The 23,253-nt window shown below is 41.4% G+C and overlaps 1 protein-coding gene across 2 annotated transcripts in view; it reads left to right on the top strand.

The window, feature by feature from the left end:
- LOC111954048 (adhesion G protein-coupled receptor L3) overlaps positions 1-22,881 on the top strand; it is a 314,128-nt gene extending 291,247 nt beyond the window's left edge. The window contains exons 19-24 of one of the 2 annotated variants that reach the window (XM_023973557.1): positions 5,716-5,884; positions 6,207-6,332; positions 9,398-9,494; positions 16,166-16,294; positions 17,773-17,790; positions 19,572-22,881. In XM_023973557.1, coding sequence (XP_023829325.1) covers positions 5,716-5,884; positions 6,207-6,332; positions 9,398-9,494; positions 16,166-16,294; positions 17,773-17,790; positions 19,572-20,563 — 1,531 coding nt within the window. In that variant the 3' untranslated portion in view covers positions 20,564-22,881. The remainder of the gene's footprint in view (positions 1-5,715; positions 5,885-6,206; positions 6,333-9,397; positions 9,495-16,165; positions 16,295-17,772; positions 17,791-19,571) is intronic. The other variant, XM_023973590.1, reaches the window with a different exon arrangement.
- Positions 22,882-23,253: the final 372 nt, after the last annotated feature.

The raw sequence follows: 23,253 nt of genomic DNA, 5'->3' as shown, positions 1-23,253 counted from the left end.
AAAGTTTAGTAAAGACAGTATTTTTGAACTCCCCTTAGCCGTTTATCAAGCAAGTGTTACGATTTCGTCTAAGAATACTGTGAATGAGTTACATATGGTTCCTTTTAGATGCATTGCCTTGTTTGTCTGTGGAGAGAATATTGACTAGCGTTCGTTCTCTGCATCATAGGATTTATCACGCTAGTCTACCTTGGCCAATCAGAAACCTCACCTGCGGACTGTCTCTCAGACCACACCATAAATGTCACGACCCCTTCTCTCCCAGCTCTGACGTCTGATAGACCTTCCTCTAGATTTATGTATCTCATTCACCAGGACTACGTCCCAAATAGCACCCTATTATTGTGCAGAGCCTTCTGAGCCCTGGGCAAAAGTAGTGCACTATAAAGGGAATTTGGGATGCAGACATGGTCAGTGTGTCCAATGCTTCCCCTCTACCCTGACAGTTTGTCAAAATATGGCTACGAAAACAAATGTGGTTTACAAATATGGTACAACGTAATAGGCCTAGGATTCTCCTACTCTGAGAACCACACTCTTGGTTACTTTTGAATGGACTGTAGCACATCAGTTCCAAATAATCAGGTTCGATACGATTTAGGCTGCTACTAACAATGTGGGCTGCTACTAACAATGTGGGCTGCTACTAACAATGTAAAATTGATGGAGATATTTTAGTTTTTTTAAGCCTCGACACCTGCTAGTTGGTAATTAAGTAGGATCTTTTATCTTTCTCTTATATTTTGTGCTCTTTATATTTTGATCGTATTTTTGATCGTGTATTTTGATCATCACGTTGCTTTGTTTTGTAATGAATGTTCCATGCTCTCACTCAGTCAGTCAGTCACTCACTCACTCACTCACTCACTCACTCACTCACTCACTCACTCACTCACTCTCACTCACTCGCACACCCTCACTCACTCACACACTCACTCACTCACTCACTCACTCACTCACTCACACTCACTCACACTCTCTCACTTTCTTTTCTTTTGATTACTACTGCATGGTACCCTTTCTGTCTTATTGAATCATTTTTTGTTTTGATTTTAACCCCTTATTCTTTCTCTTTCATATTTTCTTCCTCGTGGTAGCTATCGTTATTATGACGGAATCATTATTGTGGAATGGCACTGGTAAGATGTAACATATTTCTACAGAGGACTGCACTATTATGCCTTCACATATACTGTATTGCGTGTGGACCCCATTACCCTTCCCTTTAAACATAGTACTCTTTCCCATGTGGCAGTAGTTTAGCAATTCCTCATCTGTTTGTGGTGTGCTGTGTTGGCGTAACCCGRTGTATTTTCGCCCCACTGGTATTGGTACTCTAAGATTTAGCTTTGTTGTTCCTTTGGCACAAATTGGATGCCGTTCTCCTCACTTACTCAAACTTTTACTAAACTTTGTCGAACCCTATGTCTGGGAAATGGCTGAGCGTTCATGACTGCAGTCCACAAGATGCTGAGAAATGTGCAATTTTTCATGACACGACTCTTTCATGACTCTTTCAGCACAGTGAGTAGATGTACTGTATATGCCTCATGGCAAATACATTGAGGAGTTCGTTACATGTTGAGGAATCCCCCTACAATAGACCCTGAAATAATATGCAAATTAAGATGGTATCGTTGCTTTAAAAATGATCCTGTTCCTGCATCAAACGCTCCAAATTTATATCTGAAGTAAACAATTTCAGGTAATTAACATTTCTCAGATGCATAGCTTTAGTTAAACAATTAGCATCCCGCTGAGTAGATCGCAGCATTTTTTCTTTCCTTTCAACTCGCCAATGAGACTCCTTTATGCCGAGGTGAAAGGCGACTCAATTGACCAATTGCGATCAGCTTTGAAATGCATATCACCTCTCAGAATTGTCTTTTGTCTCTTTTCAAAAAAAGGAAATTGGTGCCAATTTAATGTGGTTGTTGTATTAGAACACTTTACTCCTCAGCTTCTTTTCATTTTTGATATTTATACCCGACTATTAACACAATGAACGCTTTTCCCTCGTTTTCCGGTGAATGTGCACAAGTGCTCTTTTTGCGGCGGTGGAACCATTGAACGTGTCACTCGAGTGGCATCATTGCGAGGGTATTCACTGGCTCAGCGGGAGCTACTTAAGCTTTTTTTGGCAATGGGCCCAGGTCTGTAAGACTGAAAGTGGTACGGGATTAATTAGGAGAGTTTCTCAACTTAAAAATAAATAAATAATCAAATGCAGGAGTAAATGATGCACTTTTGAAAGGCGTTTTTAAATAACAATGCAGATAAAGTACATATTTTGAKCTTTTACGGAGTGAATTGCAGGAGGACATACTGGTTGTTGGGGATATCTACTACCTTGAACCATGTTCTTCCAAGATGGCCACACACGGGAAAATGACAATCATCATCAATTCTTAGTTGCAGATGTGAAAAGCAACGGCGTCCAGATCCAGTACTCATTATGTTGAAATATACAAACCAGGAAAGATATMATAAATATCCTATTTATATCCTGTTCATGTCCTCCCTACTACTTTTATTATGTCCTCTGGCATCTCTATCCAATTTCCACWGTCCGAGTCGTCCATCCCTTTGCAAAATGTCCATAGTTCCAGGTCAATATTTCCCAGTTTTTAATTAATTATTTTTGCACCCTCGTCTCTCTGACCGTCCAGGGGGAAACCAGCTTGATGAAGTGCCTCCCCCAACAGGTCATTAAGATAGAACTGGGAAAATTATGTTTAATGGTTGGCCCCAGTAATTTCATATATTTATTTTTGCCATCGCACCTGGACCATTTATTACGATTGAGGCGGACACCCACCTGTATTCATTGAGGAGTGGAAACGCCCGAGATAATTAGGTTTAGCACCTGCAACTCACTCACAAAATACGAGTGAGAGCGAGAGGATTCTGGCTGGAGATATGTTGGATGTAATCAATATAGTGTTTTATTTGATCAGCCATTTTTTTTTTTTTCTGTTTGTCTATGTTTGTGTCTGTGGTAGTCCCCCTGAGCCCTCTCCTTTAACTACACTATATATACAAAAGTATGTGGACACCCCTTCAAATTAGTGGATTTGGCTATTTCAGCCACACCTGTTGCTGACAGGTGTATAAAATTGAGCACACAGCCATGCAATCTCCATAGACAAGAGCTAGAGCTGCCCCATCAACTGTAAGTGCTGTTAAGTGGAAATGTCTAGGAGCAACAACGGCTCAGCCGCAAAGTGGTAGGCCACACAAGCTCACAGAATGGGAKCGCTGAAGCTCGTAGCGCATAAAAATCGACTGTCCTCGGTTGCAACACTCACTACCGAGTTCCAAATTGCCTCTGGAAGCAACGTCAGCGCTATAACTGTTCGTTGCGAATTTCATGAAATGGGTTGCCATGGCCAAGCAGCCGCGCACACAATATCACCATGCACAATGCCAAGAGTCTGCTGAAGTGGTGTAAAGCTCGCTGCCATTGGACTCTGGAGCAGTGGAAATGCCTTCTCTGGAGTGAAGAATCACGCTTCACTATCTGGCAGTCCGACGGACCTATCTGGGTTTGGCGGATGCCAGGAAGAACGCTACCTGCCTGAATGCATAGTGACAACTGTAAAGTTTGATGGAGGGGGAATAATGGTCTGGGGTTGTTTTTCATGGTTCGGGCTAGACCCCTTKGTTTCAGTGAAGGGAAATCTTAACGCTACAGCATACAACAAAATTCTAGACGATTATGTGCTTCCAACTTTGTGGCAACAGTTTGGGGATAGCCCTTTCCTGTTTCAGGATGACAATGCCCCCGTGCACAAAGCTAGGTCAATACAGAATTGGTTGTTGAGATCGGTGTGGAAGAACTTGACTGGCCTGCGCAGAGCCTTGACCTCAACCCCATCTAACACCTTTGGGATGAATTGGAACGCCGACTGCGAGCCAGGTTTAATAGCCCAACATCAGTGCCTGACCTCACTAATGCTCTTGTGGCTGAATGGAAGCAAGTCCCCGCAGTAATGTTACAACATCTAGTGGAAAGCCTTCCCAGAAGAGTGGAGGCTGTTATAGCTACAAAGGGGGAACAACTCCATATTAATGTCCATAATTTTGAATAAGATGTTCGACAACCAGGTGTCCACATAATTTTGACAACGTGTGTAAATGTAAGCATGTAGCTTTCAAAATCATTTTCTTTTAATATTTGCTTTGGTGTTTTGTTTGATTATTGATTTAATTTTATGTTTTTCATTTATTTTGATTATTCCTGTCAGCTATGAGGATTACGAACCTGAGATCAAGTAAGTAAAATGGACCATCATATTTATGACACACCGTTCATTAGCCATTAATTTTCTCATAACAAAGTAATGAGTAATGTTGATACCACCTCCTGCCTTTACTAAATGTTAAGTGACGCTCTCGGTCAAGTCGTAGGGAATGCATACAGACATAGTAACACACATCACTATTCTCTACAGTAGGTAGAGCTTCTCTTGAAGTCATCTCCAAACCCAGCACCAAATCTCCCGGTTTGTCACGAGAGAAGCAGTCATGTACTGTGCAATTTAAGCTTTGAAGAAAGTAATTATGTTTTCATAAATTCCTTGATTTTGAATGCACAGGTATTTCTGATTATACTAGCATAAGTATTCAGAGCTTAATTATCTGTCAAGGCCTTTGGCACAACCCTCGGYCACCACATTCACAATACTGTGTTCACATGTGTTCATATGCAAATTGCCTTCCAGTGATTATGCCTTATATGCTAGCCCTGAGGTCATACTGGCTGTATCGCCTATTATTTACATATTCATTATACACCAAGTACTCATTTGATATTGGAGAGTTACCTTGACTTTTCACTAGAGTTTTCTACTGCTACTACTCCTGAGATGATAATAATAGTGTGTCTCCCATTTTCAAGTTTTTTAAAGACTATTTCTATGGTCTATTGGTCTGTMACTTTTCAAACACGTAATGGATGCAACACTTGAAAGAAGGCGAGCGAGAGAAAAATCCTAGGTGTCCCCTAGGAGCAGACAATAACAAAAGACAAAAACAAGATTAAATTCAATTTCACTCCTTTTTATTTTATCTCGAGTCGATTTGTCTCCTCTGTCGATTTTCCACTTCATTTCTCCTCCCTCCCGCCTTCCCTTCGTCCAACTTTTGTCTGTCTGGTGGACATTTTATTTTCACCTGTTTCTCTTTATTATTCATCAGTATGTTCACAGACCAAGGTTGCAAGTAGAATGGGGGAAGTCTGTAAACTAATTCTTGCAATATGTACTTTTTCAACCTGAAAGTTTGTTTTGAAATCTTTCTTTGCCTTGTGCTTCAGTGAACACCTAGTCACGATGTTCCTTCTGAGTTGTGTACTACTGACAGAATGCTAAGTGGGAAGTCTAAGAACAGTCACCACTTCCTGCATCTGGTCTTGAAATATAGAACCAGACGAAGACCTTTATTATTTAGCTTCAACAAAACATTTACACTTTGTGCATTTCCACCTTTAGCTTCATGGGACAATGACATATTTACATAGTTACAGACTGTACTGTCAATTCATAGTTTAACCAGCTTTATGTATGGTGATAATTCACATTKATTTCTTTAGGAAATTACAGCCAACAAAAAGTGAGGGCACGCAACTTAAAAYTTATTGAGTTCATTTGGTACTCCTGTATCAGTTCTGAGGACGTCCAGAATGTTGACGTTGTCTCGACGTTGTGTTTKCAGATCGTGGGTGATTGGGGCCATCGCTTTGCTCTGTCTGCTGGGCTTGACCTGGGCCTTCGGCCTGATGTACGTCAACGAGAGCACGGTCATCATGGCCTACCTCTTCACCATCTTTAACTCCCTGCAGGGCATGTTCATCTTCATCTTCCATTGTGTCCTCCAGAAGAAGGTACGTGTTTCCCTCTAACCTTGTGGTCCAGTGCCCGTGTTCAGAYAGTATCTCAGAGAAGGAGTGCTGATCTGGGAATCGTATTAATTGGGATCTAAAGGCAAAACCGATCCTAAATCACCACTGTTACTCTGAGAAGCATGATACAAGTTAGCTCCTCTTACTAAGAAGAGTTGGTTAAAGCACTTTCAGATGGGGAGCAGGCTAATTTCACTGCCCGTACCATCAAAAAAGTGAATTTATTAACTCACAATCTCACAATCAAAAGTATTGTAGTTATTAACTACGTCTGAATAGGAATGTGTGCGTGCGTGGTTCACAGGTGCGTAAGGAGTACGGAAAGTGTCTGCGTACCCACTGCTGCAGTGGCAAGAGTGTAGAGAGTTCCATTGGCTCTGGGAAGAGCTCAGCCTCCCGCCCACCAGGGCGCTATTCCACAGGGTCACAGGTAGGAGGTCCCTCTCCTCTCAACTCTGTCAGCTGTCAGTGTATTCTGTTGATTACAAGCATATCTGATATTTAATTGTTTCTTGATTCTACCTGCTGGTGTAGACCAGAGAATTTATTTTATTATGTGTATTGTATTTACTTGTTGAAATAGTACATTGTTAATTAATAGTTAACAGTACARAGTACAAATAGTCAACAGTACAGCATCAGCACCTGTCACGATGAAAACTGATTTCAGCATCCATAACCCTTGAATTACATACAGCAGCACGTTGACAACCTACCCCTGGTTTTCCCTGTGAACCGCATGTGAACGGAAGCGCTCGTAAACACGCTGTAATTTATCGGCAACTCTGAGACTTTTAAATTAACGTGTAATTAGCAAAGTACATCGTAAACAGGTGTGCTCTGGGTGGTTACGATGGTAGGGTTCTCTCTCAAAATAAAAGTTGGAAGGCGTGAAAGGTAGATTTGGATAGAGAAAGAGACCTTTGAACTTGAAGTATGAACACTGAACAACCCCACTCCCACACAGACCTGGGTTGAAATACACTGAACAAAATATAAACGCAACATGTAAAGTGTTGGTRCCATGTTTCATGAGCTGAATTTGTGGGGTGCACACATTTGTTTACTTCCCAGTTAGTCAGCATTTCTCCTTTGCCAAGATAATCRATCCACCTGACAAGTGTGGCATATCAAGAAGCTGATTAAACAGCATGATTATTCCACAGGTGCACCTTGTGCTGGGGGGGCAATAAAAGGCCACTCTAAAATGTGCAATTTTGTCACACAACGCAATGCCACAGATGTCTCAAGTTTAGAGGTAGCGTGCAATTGGCATGCTGACTACGGAATGTCCGTCAGATCTGTTGCCAGGGAATTTAATGTTAATTTCTCTACCATAAGTCAACGTTGTTTTAGAGAATTTGACAGTATATCCYACCGGCATCACAACCGCAGACCACGTGTATTGGGTCGTGTGGGCGAGCTGTTTGCTGATGTCAACGTTGTGAACAGAGTGCCCAATGGTGGCAGTGGGGTTATGTTATGGGCAGGCATAAGCTACGGACAACGAACARAATTGCATTTTATCGATTGCAATTTGAATGCACAGAGATACCGTGACGAGATCCGGAGGCCCACTGTCGTGCCATTCATCCGCCGCCATCACCTCATTTCATCATGATAATGCATGGCCCCATGTCGCAAGGATGTCTACACAATTCCTGAACTTGGAAAATGTCCCAGTTTTTCCATGGCCTAAATACTCACCAGTCATGTCATCCATTGAGCATGTTTGGGATGTTCTGGATCGACGTGTACGACAASGTGTTCCAGTTCCCGCCAATATCCAGCAACTTCSCAGAGCCATTGAAGAGGAGTTGGACAACATTCCACAGACCACAGTCAACAGCCTGATCAGCTCTATGAAAATGAAACCTTTGTGCTGCATGAGATGGTGGTCACACCAGATGCTGGCGCCCTTTTTTTTTTATGGTATCTGGTAACTGATGCATATCTGTATTCCCAGTAATGTGAAATCCATAGATTAGAGCCCKKKRRWWWWWWWTTWATTGACTGATTTCCATATGAACTGTAACTCCGTAAAATCTTGGATGTTGCGTTTATATTTTGGTTCAGAATAGTTTTTTTTTCTTCTCAAAGACTTAAGCTGTGCTTGATTGAGCTTGTGTAGCGCAGTGAAACCAATGGAATAGTCCCAAAAGTGCWAACCCTGCCCATGCTGTTACTCCAGACAGGCCTGCTCCCACAAGCAATCACAGCCACGTACAGTTGAACATGGCCTTGACTCTTACAGTAGTGTAGAGCAATGGGTTAGCAACAACAGCAGCGAGAGGTAGCGATAACTTTGTTGTGAGGTGTTGAAGTCAAACCTTTACAAAGACTGACAGAAAGACACCGTAACAAAGAATACAGGAATTGAACTGCAGGGAATTCTATGTTGAGAGGTCTGAATGAGAGCGTCATCACAGGGTTGAGGTGTGTGTTTATATGGCCAGTGAACGATGCTTCGCCCGCCCAAAACGCATACAGTGCCTATAGAAAGTGTACACCTTGAACTTCTTTCACATTTTGTTGCGTTATAAAGTTGAAATAGATATCGTTGTAGCTTTTTGTCATTGATCTACACAAAATACTCCATAATGTCAGTCTTTTTTTTGATGTTGTACAAATGAATAATAATTGAATAACTACAATTTAGTTGTTGCGTAAGTATTCACGCCCTTGGTTTAGGCAAGCCTAAATTAGTTCAGAAGAAACATTTGGCTTAGCAAATCACATAATAAGTTACATGGACTCACTGAAATAATAGGGGATGACATTRATTTTTTTCCTCTGTCCCCCATACATACAACATCTGTAAGGTTCCTCGGTCAAGAATTGAATTTCAATCACAGATTAAACTACAAAGACCAGGGAGCTTTTCGTAAGCCTCATAAAGAAGGGCAGTGATTGGTAAATGGGTAACAATAACACATCTGACATTGACTTTATCTTTAAGCATGGTCTAGTTAATAATTATGCTATGGATGAGGTATTAAACCACCCAGACACATCAAATATGGAGTCATCCTTCTGAACTGAGCTGCAGGWCAGGAAGGAAACTGCTTAGGGATTTTACCATGAGACSATTGGGGATTTTAAAACAGCTATAGAGTTCAATGGCTGTGATGGGAGAACTGAGGATGGATCAACAACGTTGTATTAACTCRACAATAATGACATAAATGACACATTGAAAAGAAGAATAAAAATGAATACTTATCTAATCAAGGTATATTAGTGTTTTATTTTTCATTCATCTTTTTTTTTTTTTAAGATCATTTTTCTTCCACTTTGACATTACTTTGAGTATGTTGTGTAGAWCGTTGACYACAAATGACAATGAAATCCATTTTAACCCCACTTTAACACAAAATGTGACTTTCTGAAGGCSCTGTACTTTCTAACTGGAGGCCATCTAGTCTTTGAGCGCTGATTTACATTACCGTTACAAAACCCCACTGACGTGTTAGTTGTGTTGTTCCCCCTCTGCAGAGCCGGATCCGTCGGATGTGGAACGACACAGTCAGGAAACAGTCGGAGTCATCTTTCATAACCGGCGACATCAACAGCTCAGCGTCGTTGAACCGAGGTAATAATAATTAGTCAGTTAACACCACGCATGCTTGAAGGCCCTGCAACCCACCAGCCTCACACTTAGGTTTTCAGGGTTGTGTGATGTCAAGGAAGAAGGGAGGAATTGCATATGCAGGCTTTTGTTCCGCCACAGCACAAAGACACCGTTTTCTTTTGTCTGGAATGACGAATAATGGTCTTATGTCTGGTCCGTGATTGTTTGAATCAGGTGTGTTAGTGCTGGGACAAAATGCTCATCCATTGTCCTGACAGTGAAATATGCTATCCATCAAGTCAGCATAGTGTGGGTGGTTTTCACACTTGATCGTGGCATGGTTGCTTGACGAAAGGTGGTCCACTTTGTGTTTTGTGCACAGAACAAAAGTATGTCTCCAACTCACCTTCTCATATTTATATATACAGTACCAGTCAAAAGTTTTGACACACCTACCCATTCCAGGGTTTTTCTTAATTTTGACTATTTTCTACAATGTAAAATAATACTGAAGACATCAAAAAGTGTTAAACAAATCAAAATATATTTCAGATTTTGGATTCTTCAAATAGCCACCCTTTGCCTTGATGACAGCTTTGTGCACTCTTGGTGTTCTCTCAACCAGCTTTATGAGGTAGTCACCTGGATAGTCCCACTAAGCACAAACCAGTTGGTGTGTCCAAACCTTTGACCTGTACTATATATATATATAAGGGGTCCTGTTGTTTCTAAAATAATTATGAATCCCTTTATTAAATTAGTAGCTGGGTCATTCCACCAATTAGGTGCCTTTTTGAATAGTGTAATTACACACATTTTTTAAATTATGTCATAGACATGTTCAACTTAATAAAATACACCATCTCAAGAAGTTAAATTAAAAAAGGACTATAGTAAGTGCCTATTCAATTCCAAATAAAGTAACAGGATTGACGGTAACAGGATTTGACGGTAACAGGACGTGTTGACGATTTTAAATCCCCTTGTGACATGGGCAATGGACGCTGCTTGTGTGCAACAGGTAGGGACAATTGTATGCAAGCTTCACCCCCCCAAAAATATTTATTAAAACATTTCTAGCCTGTCTATCTATGGTTAACAGGGTTAACGTGTTATGATTCAACCCGCTCTGTTTTCCTCCACAAAACACCAGAAAATTTCAGAAAAGAGTAAAACCAACTCACCTGGTTTTACACTGATTTGACAGTTTTTTTGTGTTTTTTTTAAGAGTAGTCTCACCATATTGAAATAAAATAAGTTCAGTTCACGTAACCTTCAAATGAGGGACAGGTTGTTGTTTTTTTACCTTAAAATGAATCAATAATAACATGTAATAAATAATACTCTTCAGAAATGACTTAACAATGATGGTGAAAAGGTGGAGACATTTTGGGGTTAAGTGGGTTAAAATCTTTCTAGAAGTCACAGAGGATGCTGTATTTTGACTCTTTAGTATGTTTTCATTCATTAAAATGTTTTATTTATCTGATTTATAGAATAGTCCATGTGGTCTACAGTGCCTTGCAAAAGTATTCACCCCTTTGGCGTTTTTCCTGTAATTTAAAATGATTTTTATTTGGATTTCATGTTATGGACATACACAATTCCAAATTGCTGAAGTGAAATGGAAAAAGATTAAAAAAATTATAAAAAACTGAAAAGTGGTGTGTGCATATGTATTCACCCCCTTTGCTATGAAGCCCCTAAATAAAATCTGGTGCCACCAATTACCTTCAAAAGTCACATAATTAGTGAAATAAAGTCCTCCTGTGTGCAATCTAAGTGTCACATGATCTGTCACATGATCTCAGTATATATACACCTGTTCTGAAAGGCCCCAGAGTCTGCCACACCACTAAGCAAGGGGCACCACCAAGCAAGCGGCACAATGAAGACCAAGGAACTCTCCAAACAGGTCAGGGACAAAGTTTTGGAGAAGTACAGATCAGGGTTGGGTTATAAAACAATATCCAAAACTTTGAACATCCCACAGAGCACCATTAAATCCATTATTAAAACATTTTAAGAATATGGTACCACAACAAACCTGCCAAGAGAGGGCCGCCCACCAAAACTCACGGACCAGGTAAAGAGGGCATTAATCAGAAAGGCAACAAAGAGACCAAAGATAACCCTGAAGGAGCTGCAAATCTCCACAGCGGAGATTGGAGTATCTGCCCACAGGACCACTTTAAGCCGTACACTCCACAGAGCTGGGCTTTATGGAAGAGTGGCCAGAAAAAAGCCAGTGCTTAAAGAGGAAATAAGCAAACTCTTTTGGTGTTCGCCAAAAGGCATGTGGGAGTCTCCCCAAACATATGGAAGAAGGTACTCTGGTCAGACTAAAATTGAGCTTTTATGCCATCAAGGAAAATGCTATGTCTGGCACAAACCCAACACCTCTCATCACCCCGAGAACCGCTTCCCCACAGTGAAGCATGGTGGTGGCAGCATCATGCTGTGGGAATGTTTTTCATCGGCAGGGACTGGGAAACTGGTTAGAATTGAAGGGATGCTGGATGGTGCTAAATACAGGGAAATTCTTGAGGGGAAACCTGAGGTTCAGGTGGTTCACCTGTTTTTTTTCTTATATCTTGTTTGTTTCACAATAAAACATATTTTCCATCTTCAAAGTGGTAGTCTTGTTGTGTAAATCAAAAGATACAAACCCCCCAAAAATCTATTTTAATTCCAGGTTGCAAGGCAACAGAATAGGAAAAATGCCAAGGGGGGTGAATACTTTCGCAAGCCACTGTATATTAAAGGGCTTTTAAATCCAATATTTTTGCACAATTTCTACTTAAAATATCAAAGGGACTCAAAAGACACTCAACACCTTCCTAAATTACCTTGACTTTTGTAAAATAGCTAAGCTTTTAAATATGACAATGCAAGTCAAAGTTTTTGTTAATTTATTTAATTAAGACAACACTTTTAATTAATTTGAAAAGGGTTAGTTTTGCACCGGATGGAACCAAGAACCAAAGTAAATGTCAATATGAAATGCTTAAAGCATAATTTAATTTGCCTAACCAAACAAACAGTTAGACAAGAGCATGTTTGTTAATGTTCTACACATCTTCATGAGAACTGTCAACCAAACTAGTTTGAAACCAGGAAAGTAATAGTAATTGCTTTATTTTACATAATTGTCACCTACAAATATGTATAACCATCATCAAAGGCTTATCTCACAATTTCATTATATTGTGAAAATGATCTCCTTTAATGATTAAAGAAATACATCATAGCGTATCGGATGGCGGTCCAAATGAATAACATGTGTCAAGTGCTCTGTCTCTGAGGTCTCAGTGTGAGAAGCATCTATCATAGGTTCCTAGATCCTATCTGCACTAGATGATGATGCCACCACCCTGACATTTCTCAGGGATGACTCCTCTCCAGTCATGGGGTCCCTTGATGGAGGGGTTGAGTCCATGTCGCTACCTCACTCTCTAAATCTGCTCGTCGCTCCCTTGCCCTCAGACACTAATGCCCAGTTATGATGACGGATTGATGTTAGACGGCGAAAGGAAGTGTGGCCATCTCAATAATTAGGCACTCCGCAACGAGCGCCATCCCAAGACGTTCGCTTTTAGCAGAGGGAGGGAGGGGTAGAGAGCGAGAGAGAGAGAAAGAAAGGGGTGGGGCGCGGTGGGGTGGACAGGCCCAGAAGACACTGCCATAGATCTATCATGAAGACCAGGAAGAGAGGAGTAAATTAATTAACACGTTTTCGCTCGAGGCGTTGAAACGCATCGGGTCTGATGTATGAAGTGTTCGAATAAACACGAAGTCTGCCCAGATGCATTTTCCGTCTGGCGCAGGATAACGCATCATGTTCTGAAGCGTCAAAAGCATCACAAACAGATGGGAATAGAATCCCACCTCCCCCTTGCTCTTCTCGGCAATGTTATTATGGAATTATGTGTATGAGCATGCATCTCTCCCTGCTAGTCCTTTTTGAATCGGTATTCAGTACCCCGCCTCATAGTCTCTACATAACTGCAGCTGACTCCATACTTCTCTCCTCTCGAGTAGGAAGCATGCAATCATCTTGATAGCCTCACATGTTTAATTTATCCCCACATTCACGATTATTGCTACACAATCGGTACGGTTTGGAAATGGTCCAATTTATCAAACACAGACACAAGTGGGCGAGCAGCCGGGGGTGGGGAGGAGCTGTTTATCATATCAAAAGAGGCTGGTATTTTTGGAAGGCTTCGTAATTAGAGAACCAACAGCAACAAGAAAGGAGCACGTAGTCATTATATCAAACAGAAGCAATAACCTAATGGATACATCCATGTTAATTGACACATCAAACAACGTATGTAAATTATGCCTAAAAAAGGAATTTGCTTGAGTAAATCAGGATTTTGCTTCGATGCATCAACATGGTCACCAACCTTTTCTCTGCCGAGACCACTTTCTGAGTCAAAATGCAGGCCAAGCTCTACCGCTCAGAATAAAAAGAAAATTGTGAAATTGTGAAAATGATTATCATGCCCTTTTGGTGTAAGACCGTCTGAAATTTCAGCCTGATTTGGTGGGATGCACCAGGCGGTAAATTAGTTAAAGATCAACAAGAAAGACAGTTCCAAACCTCTCTGCCAATAACAGCTAGTTTCTATTGTTCCCCTCCCTACTCAGACCACTCCCAGATAGGCCAGGAAAAATTCTTGCTTGAGAAATTGCTCTTTGCTAAGAAGTTTTTTGTTTGTTTCATTTTTCCCATTTTAATTGAAATGACCACTGTGATAGATAGTGTTGGAGTTGAAGATACTCCGGCTATGATGCATTCATAGAAAGATTGCCTGTTGAAACTATCTTTGTGAAGTTATTCAACTGGATAACTGATATTCAGCTGGACTTAAAGATGTGTTTTAAGCTTAAGGTTGTCTTTCACGCAATTATGATGTTGGCCCTTTTGTTCCCTGTACGCTCAGAGGAGTAGAAAACCCAGCAGGAACCTGATGTAGATTATAGTTCTAGTCATTAATAAATGTGGTAAGACAATAGCACCGATATATCGTCTCCGTATCATTCCCATCATGCCCTTGCTGGCCAATTAGCATACAACACATAACACATACTGTAAGTGTTAGCCCATTCCCAACATGTCATCATTAGCGCAGTGCGTGATGCACTTAGTACAGGATGCGTAACAGAGCTGTGCTCAATCCTCAACGTTAGCTATCATAATTAGTCATACATCATCCAACTCCTGCCATTTCCTTAAGTCCTACGTATACCTCTCCATTCAGAGTTGGTTGCGGTTCGTTTTCAGATGTGTAATTGAGACAGTCATTCCTCGAAACTGTTTGTCAAAGACGAGAGTCATATGTCGTTAGAGAAGTGGTTTATCTCCCTTGCTTTCTTTCTTTCCCTCTCTCTCTCTCTTCCTCACTCTGACAGATTCAGAGCACTGCAAGAGAACAGTGTAGGATACTGCGTCGGCAGAACTAATTGGCGTGCATTTCCACCTCAGATGAAAGATGTTTTCCGAAGATATTTACGCACTCTGGTATTGGTACACTGCACAGTTGAATCGGGCATATCACAGAGCACATGTTAGGATCCTGATATGTGCTCTGAATCTGAAGAGAGAAAACTCTTAGGCGTTTGCGAACATAACATATAAACAGTAGCTTATTGCAGATATGTTCGCAACTGGATACCGTAACTCTCACTATTTCACAAAATGAAGCAAATTCCCCCCCAAAACGTCAGTCAGTTATTCCTCACTAACGGCTGCGCAGAATCCAAACCCACATCCAAACTACAGTACTTCCTGCTCCTTCATATAAATATTCTTATTGTCTAGCTACAGTTAGTCACATTGCTCAAAGTCAAAAAGATTATTTAGAACTGATCTGGGAGCAGATTAGTCACACAGACCAAGACATCAGTCACAGCCACATAGTCCAGGGGTGACATTTGGACAAATAGAATCAGAAACCTCTGCTTATGTTCGAAAGCAGTCGAGCATAAAGAGCCGGTATTGTGCGAAGGGACCACAATGAGCGCTGTGACTGGGCCTACCATCCATGAGGATGTTTCATTTAAGGGTGTTCCTTTGCGGGAAAGTTGAATGCAAAGAATTTCACTGGACAAAATGCATGGGAGATCTAGAACATTTACACACCGTAATACAGTAACCTTGAAATGGTACCTGCCAAAAGCTTTCATAGCGTATTCAAATCAGATTTGAGTAAAGCAGAAAAACCTGGTATACTTTGGTATTAACATGTCTTAATCTGTCAACAGTGGTGATTTGATCATGTTGTGTTCAGGTCCGTTACTGAAGTGTTATGTCTTTGCTTTGAATGTGTCTATGCTTAAACGTACTGTACTGTTGCACACGCAGCTGATCCTGTCTTGAATGTGAGCACACCAAAGCTAGCAATGCTAAATGTCCATTTATCCCATTAAGAAAAAACCCAAACATTATTGACCTACCTCACTGCTGCCGTCTTGATAAACCATGGTCATGTCAGTCTGTTTCAAGCTTTGCTACGTCTGTAGCCCAACTGTTTAACAACTCGCCCTAATGATCGTGTGAATGTTTATTGCTGCCATTGCCTCGGCTGCATCTGCCTGACTGACATGTCTCTCTCTCTCTTTTTCTTTCTCCCTCTATGTCTTATCTCTCTCTCCCTCCCTCTGTCTCTATCTGGCTGCTCCAGGGGCTATGGCTAACCATCTTATAACTAACGCTCTCCTCCGTCCCCATGGCACTAACAATCCCTATAACACATTGCTCGGGGATTCGGCCGTCTATAACAACCCGTCAGTGGGCATGTACAACACGCAAGGTGTGCTAGCCTTCTTTTCATTCCTTCAAAAATGTTCGCTAGAATGTCGCTAGAGCTTACTTGTTTGCTACAACAACAAAAAAATTGCTTTATCACCTTTGTCTTGTTTCTTTTTTCGCTGGATGCTTTTGGTGGGAGGGGGTGTATGGTGGCTTCCCATTGGGAATCATTTTGTCACACTCCAAACTTATTCATGTGCCTGCATGCATAATTCAGTGTGGGGAAATGGTGCGACAAACACAAAACAATTGGGAAGGGACGTTGGTGCGCCTATTGGGAGCCGAACACACCACCGGTCACTTGTTAAGGTTTTGCTGCACTGTTGTCCTGTGCGTCTACATTCTTATGTCTGTTATCTTCTAAGTGTTGCTGGTAGTTGGTTAAATTAACATCTTTGTTCTGTTAGTCCTCCCAATCTATGATCCTAATATGAAAAATACAAAGTTGTGCAACTGATGAACTAGTATAAACAACATAACTGTTCTGCCTCTGGGCCCCTTTCCAATAAGACAACATGATGTTATAATGTTGGAATGTTTACGACTCTATATATAATCCGACTGAACATTCCCAATGATGTAAATGGCCAGTATTGCATTGGTACTTATGTGCCTCAAACTCTGTGAAAAACAACATCAAGGCGCTACGACAAAATAATACATTCTTCTACCAAAGCTGCCCATTTGTATTAAAAGTACTTGTGTCAGGCAAAATGTGTCACATCTGAAAATGGGACTCAATTTTATTTAATCAGGTCAGTAACTCCAGCAGAGACTATACTGTATGGATGAGTTTAACCAATCCAAAATAGTACTCAATAGTGCTACATACAGTAGTACTCACATATTACTCACTGGATCATTATGACAATATCAATAAAGTGATGCATGTGAACTAATCCATAAAAAAAAAATCTTGCTCATATCTTACACATTCTACAAGTCTGTCATGACTTGGTGCATGTCAGTTGAATATAACGGTTTTGCCCAAATGTTACCACAGGAAATGCATGTAGGTTGCTGTAGGTGTGATTTTTAACACCTGAGCTGTAAAGTTAAAGGGGACGTTTAGGATTTTACAACTTGTTGTCAGGTGGTTGCTCACCTGGGAAGTATTCTATGGGCCACGAGAACAGAAACTGTAATCCATGGTTTGGTTCGATCTTAACAGCCACTACAAACTTCAGCAAACGTCTATGCAAAACACATCTAATAGTMATAGGGGCATGTGCTCAAGTGTTTGTTGGCAATGGAGATCACTAACATGTTATAGCAAGATTAATACATCATATATGTAAACTCATTTCCCCCCCTTTGAATATACTGTGATCATAGTTTCTTAGAAAGGTTTACATGACGCACGGGAGGTCATTTCTGGAAGCATCATCAACCCTGTGTGCACGTCTCTTCTACCTGTCACTGTTATGCTTACTTGTGTTTTTTCTTTGTCTTTCCTTCTCCTCATGCTGTCCCTAAAAGTGCCTTACAGAGAGACAAGTATGGGAGTCAAACTAAACATTGCTTACCAAATGTAATTGACCTTAGATTTACTTTCTTTTCACTCTATGCTGACGAAGGGGAATGAGAATACAGTCGTCTTATTTGGAAGTAGAAATCCAATTTCAAAAACACAGGTCTTCCTCTGACAAATAGAAATGTGAGAGTCAATCTAAATTCATGTGTGAATACTATTGTTCATTGAACAATGTTCAATGAGCTGTTCAAAATGTCAGACGTTCCTCCGAAATGATTAACCTCTTCTGGAGAATATCCGTCAACTATATTCACACAAAGGAGATGCTTTGAAAGATCTTAATATGTTCTTCAAAATGACCAGCCCAAGGTGCATCCATTTGATATCATAAGATGTCATTGTCACTTATAGTTGACATAATTGTAATCCATAATTTAAGATTAAATTGGCCAAAGTAGCCGACATGCTCATGGTCCTCAGATATCGGATTCATCTCAGATGTCGGCCAATCTTGGAACTCGGTCATCACCAGCATAGTTTTACGTTGTACATGAATATTTTAACTGCAAAAAAAAGTAGGGGAAAGAGGCTTAACTTTAGAGACATTTGAACTAGCCTGATGACCTTGTGTGAGGCTGAATGTTGACATCTCCGTGAACAATTGGGAATCCATACTTTCTCTGCATGAGAGAACAGAAAGTCCTTTCCTAACGTATAATTGTCAAGTTTACCCTCATCGCCGAACCCTCTATGGCAGCGTTTCCCAAACTCGGTCCTCGGGACCCCGAGGGGAGCACGTTTTGTTTTTTCCCCTAGCACCTCACAGCTGATTCAAATCATTAAAGCTTGGTGATGAGTTATTATTTGCTGTGTAGTGCTACGGCAAAAAGCTCAAATGTGCACCCATTTGGGTCCCCAGGACCACGTTGGAGAAACCCTGCTCTATGGTCTACAGTATATTTATCATTACAAAGTCAGTAAGTTTACTATGAACTTTCTTTCTATGTTATTCCATAGCCAACTCAATTTAAGATGAAGCTTTCTGAAAGGTAGACTCAGCAGTATGACATCATGCTTACAGATATCAACAACAACATTCACATCTATCGAGACTGCTACTATTGGCTCTTCCCAATTTGCACCATCTCCATTGCCCACATTGTGGCAGATTTTAAATGCTGTTTTTGTTGATTTGCTGTAGGCAGGAAGTTGCCCCGCACTAGATGATTATGGCATATTGCTGAGTTAACCTTTAAATCMGGGGCCTATATGACTGGGGTCCAGAAGATGTGTGTTGTGTATCTCGCTCTTAAAATGAAATGCATGGTTGTGGTTTGTTGTCGTTTGAGTGTATGTGCATAAAGCTTTAAATGTTGTCGATTGTCACACATGTATAAGTGTTCTCATCTTTGGACAAATTTATTCCCAACTACAACACAAGCCAAACATATAGAATTATGACAGAAATGTAATTGCATTACAAGTACGATTTGAATATATCATTTTACTCTGAATTTGTGTTTTGTGTGTGTGRGAAAAGGTAAGCATATCTAGAATCGACTGACTATGTTAAATCATTTAGAGAATCCTGCCATTTGTAGACATACCATATATACCCAACACAAAATTATAGTGAAAAGGTTCAACTAAATAGCACAATCTGTGTGCCACCCTGAAGGTTGCACCTCACATTAAAAGAAAGCAGAGTTTTGCCYGGCTTAATGTGTGCGTGAACACGTCCAAGCGGATGACATTTAGCCATTCTAATGAGCGACCGCTACTTCCATCCCTCTCTTCTCTCCAGAGGGAATCCTGAACAATGCCCGGGATACAAGTGTCATGGATACTCTACCACTGAATGGTAACCACGGCTACAGCATCGCCAGCGCCGACTACATGAGCGACTGCGTCCAYATCATCGACCGGGGCTACAACCACAAGGAGACTACGCTGGAGAAGAAGATCCTGAAAGAGCTGACGTCTAACTACATCCCCTCCTACCTGAACAACCACGACCGCTCTGCRGAGCAAAACCGCAACCTCATGAACAAGCTGGTGAACAACATGAGCAATGGAGGCAAGGATGTTYGCCTGGGGGGGATGGGGGGGATGAACGTGGCGTTGGACTTGGATGAGCATTCTTCCTTCCCTCCGCACCTCCATGATGAAGGTCTGGGCCTGGAGTTGATTCGGGAAGAGTCCAACGCCCCTCTTCTGCCCCAGAGACCCCCTTTGCTGCCACCCGTTGACAACCTCCACCACAACCACCTCCACAACCAGGGCCCGCCGCATCAGCCTCCGCTCCCCCACCACCACCACCCAGCCTTCTCCTCGGCCACCACCACCTCGTCCTCGTCCCGCCGGCGGATCCCGCAGGAGAACAGCGAGAGTTTCTTCCCCCTGCTCACCAACGAGCATACCCTGGATGTGGAGCCCACTTCCCCCAGCCGCCACCCCCACCACCTGCACCATCCCAGGGACTCCCTCTACACCAGCATGCCCGTGCTGGCAGGCCTACCGGAGACCACAGACTCCGGCACCACCACCACCACTACCGCCATCCTCGCCGATAAAGATGCTGGAGAGGGCCACCCGGCAGGGGGCAAGAGCCCCGAGGCCAGCCAGGACGATGTCTACTACAAGAGCATGCCTAACCTGGGCTCACGTAACCAGCTGCACTCCTACTACCAACTAGGGAGGGGCAGCAGTGATGGGTTCATCGTGCCCCCCAATAAGGAGGATCTGTCCCCTGAAGAGTCCCCCCAGGAGCCCTCGCACCTGGTCACCAGCCTATAGGCCTACAAAACCAACTTCCCTGACCCATCCGCCCCAATCCCTTCTCTCGCCGTGGTTCCTCTTCTTTCCCCCCCCCCCCCACTTCGCCCTACGCGTTCCCTTTGTGCTGATCAATCGTCGGCAGTGGTAGCCTTTTTTTTTACTCTTTGTCCCGAAGACTATAATCGAAACTGATGCCAGTCCCAGTACTGACCGCAGACAGAATATTGAAACTGTTATGTTTTGTGGATAATACATCTAGTCTGGTTGGATGTTGGAGAAGTCTATTGATGTGCATTTCACTTCTTTTTTTTTTTTGGTTGAGATGCCCGAACCCTGTGTGGATTGATGTTTTCCCCTTAGTGTGAGGGGAGATGAGCACTCGGGACGGTGGGATCTCGTGCTCTGAAATGCGATTTGACAGTCCAAAGGAACTACAAACAGCCACAAAAAAACATTCTGCTACTAGTAGATGTGTAGAGTTCAAATCAGAACAAATCAAGAAAGACTATTTTATTATACTTCTGTATCCATAATGGCTTTTTAAGGGGTTTTCTTCCTCTCTAGTGATATTGCAGCACATTTTTTTCTGAAGTGTTCCTGCAAGTTCGACTAAACTGATTTTGAACAATATCATGAAGGACCTCTTTAAATCCCATGTGCTTTACAGCATATTTTTGGTTTTGTTGTTTTATTTTTATTTTGCTGTAACAATAACAATTGTCGAAAAAGAGGGAGAGAAAAAAACAAATAACAGAATTATGAGATATTTCTATGTAAATGTACAGATACTAGCGTTGCACATATTAGTATGATTTTTGTTCCACCCAAACCTTTGTCTCTGTAAATGTAGTTGGTTAGGAGCATTTCCTTTCTGTTGTGCTGGTCTTGACACCAGTATGAGCATTTTTCTCAAGAAACGACAAACAAAGCAACAAAACGAAATAACACCCCAAAAAAATCACAAAACAAAACACTTACCGTACATGATTTTTCTCTCTTTAGCAATGTAACCACCAATGTTTTCCAAGCCATTTTTATTTCACAGTTCGATTATTTCTTCACTGTGTAGATAGAAAGAGAAGGATGGTTCACACACCATAGAAGGAACAAATCACAAGTGTCTGAAAAGTTAGCCAAGTGTTGGCCTGCATCAGTTATAAGAGACCGGTGCATTCTTAGAGAGACAGAACACGTTGAATATCAATAAGCACTAGGCAAACCGAAAAAGAGGCCGTATTTTACTTTTTGAAGAGTGAACGTTTCTAGTGAGAAAAACAACGGGAAATGTATTTTCTTTTCTTCCTCAAGGGAAAATATTATTTATTTATTAGTTCAAACTACAAAATAAAGTGAAAAATCGAGGTAAAGAATTCAGCAGCACAGATTCATTTTTATTGTGAGTGGTTATGGCTTTTTTATTTATTCATTTTTGTATTGGTTTCCAAGTTGAATGACCTCATAACTAATATTTGTTGTAACAGTGAAACTTGTTTGCCAACAAATAAATGACTGATTAAGATTTACCACATAGTTATCACAAAGGTTGTGTTTTTCTGTGGGTTTTACATTGCTATTACTCCAAAAGGCAACGCAAGGCCTTGCATATAAAGGTGTTGTATGAGCTCTGTTTAAATAGCTATTTCATGAACACAATACATGGAAATGTGTCACTGCTGGTATAATATTTACTCTGAACATGGAGGATAACATGTGGGTGAACAAGAGAGTGAACATCCATCAGTTTACCCTGACATGAGCTATGAAGAAAGGTGGGTAAGCAATCATTCATTTTTTTGTATTAATATTTGCCTTGATTATTACTTGAATATCTGTCATGACCATGTTTTTTTTCTTCAAATGATTGACTTTCTCAACTGAGTGGGTATGGAGACTGCTGCAGTTATAGTGGCCATGTAAAAAAAAAACTAAACAGAATTACACCACAGCATAGATGTCTTATCTTGTCCATAGACTTCTTATAGACTAAGGAAACCAATGTCATTTTGAAATTTGGGTGAACTGTACCTTGAACATTTTGCCCTTTCCAGATGTTTTAACTTTTCCAATGCTTGATGACAGGACCATGGTCAGCTATGTGATGCTGGTAATGACCCAATATGACATGACATGCGTCATATAATGTTGTGCAAGCTGTAGCTACATGTACTGTATGTCAAGATGCTTATAGTGAAGAGCCATTGGATCGGACAATGAATGTCATGCCAGTGTTGTACTGTACATAAAATATGGTCCATGCTGTGTAGACTGTTGCATTTGACAATTCCTATGAAGCAGTAACATTTCACCCAATCAAATATATTGTTTCTGAAACTCGGCACTTCTCTCCTTATTACTTTGCTTTATTGGTTTTTGCATGTTATMCATTCAAAGCAGTAGGACAAAAAAAGAAAATGTCCGCCTCCAATCCTGTATTCATGGAGTCGCAGATGTGATTGATGGCCGAGTCCTAGTGAAAAATGACAAGGGGATGTGAGGCTCGTCTCATAACTGCTCGCGGCCCGCCGCCACTAAAGGGACACTTCCTTCCTCCCCATGGATATGCATGAGGCTGGATCCCCTCTTAGATCTCTCTCGGGTAGCAGTGAAGAGCTATGGCCCTCGCCGCGTGTCAGTTTGACTGGCGTTTACAAAGTGGGTGAGTTAATGAAACGTGCTGAAAAAGGGACTCTGGCCTCCATTCACTTTAT

Source organism: Salvelinus sp. IW2-2015, linkage group LG3 (genome assembly GCF_002910315.2).
Source record: "Salvelinus sp. IW2-2015 linkage group LG3, ASM291031v2, whole genome shotgun sequence".
Classification (NCBI taxonomy): Eukaryota; Metazoa; Chordata; class Actinopteri; order Salmoniformes; family Salmonidae; genus Salvelinus; species Salvelinus sp. IW2-2015.
This window is presented reverse-complemented; position numbering and strand designations above follow the sequence as displayed.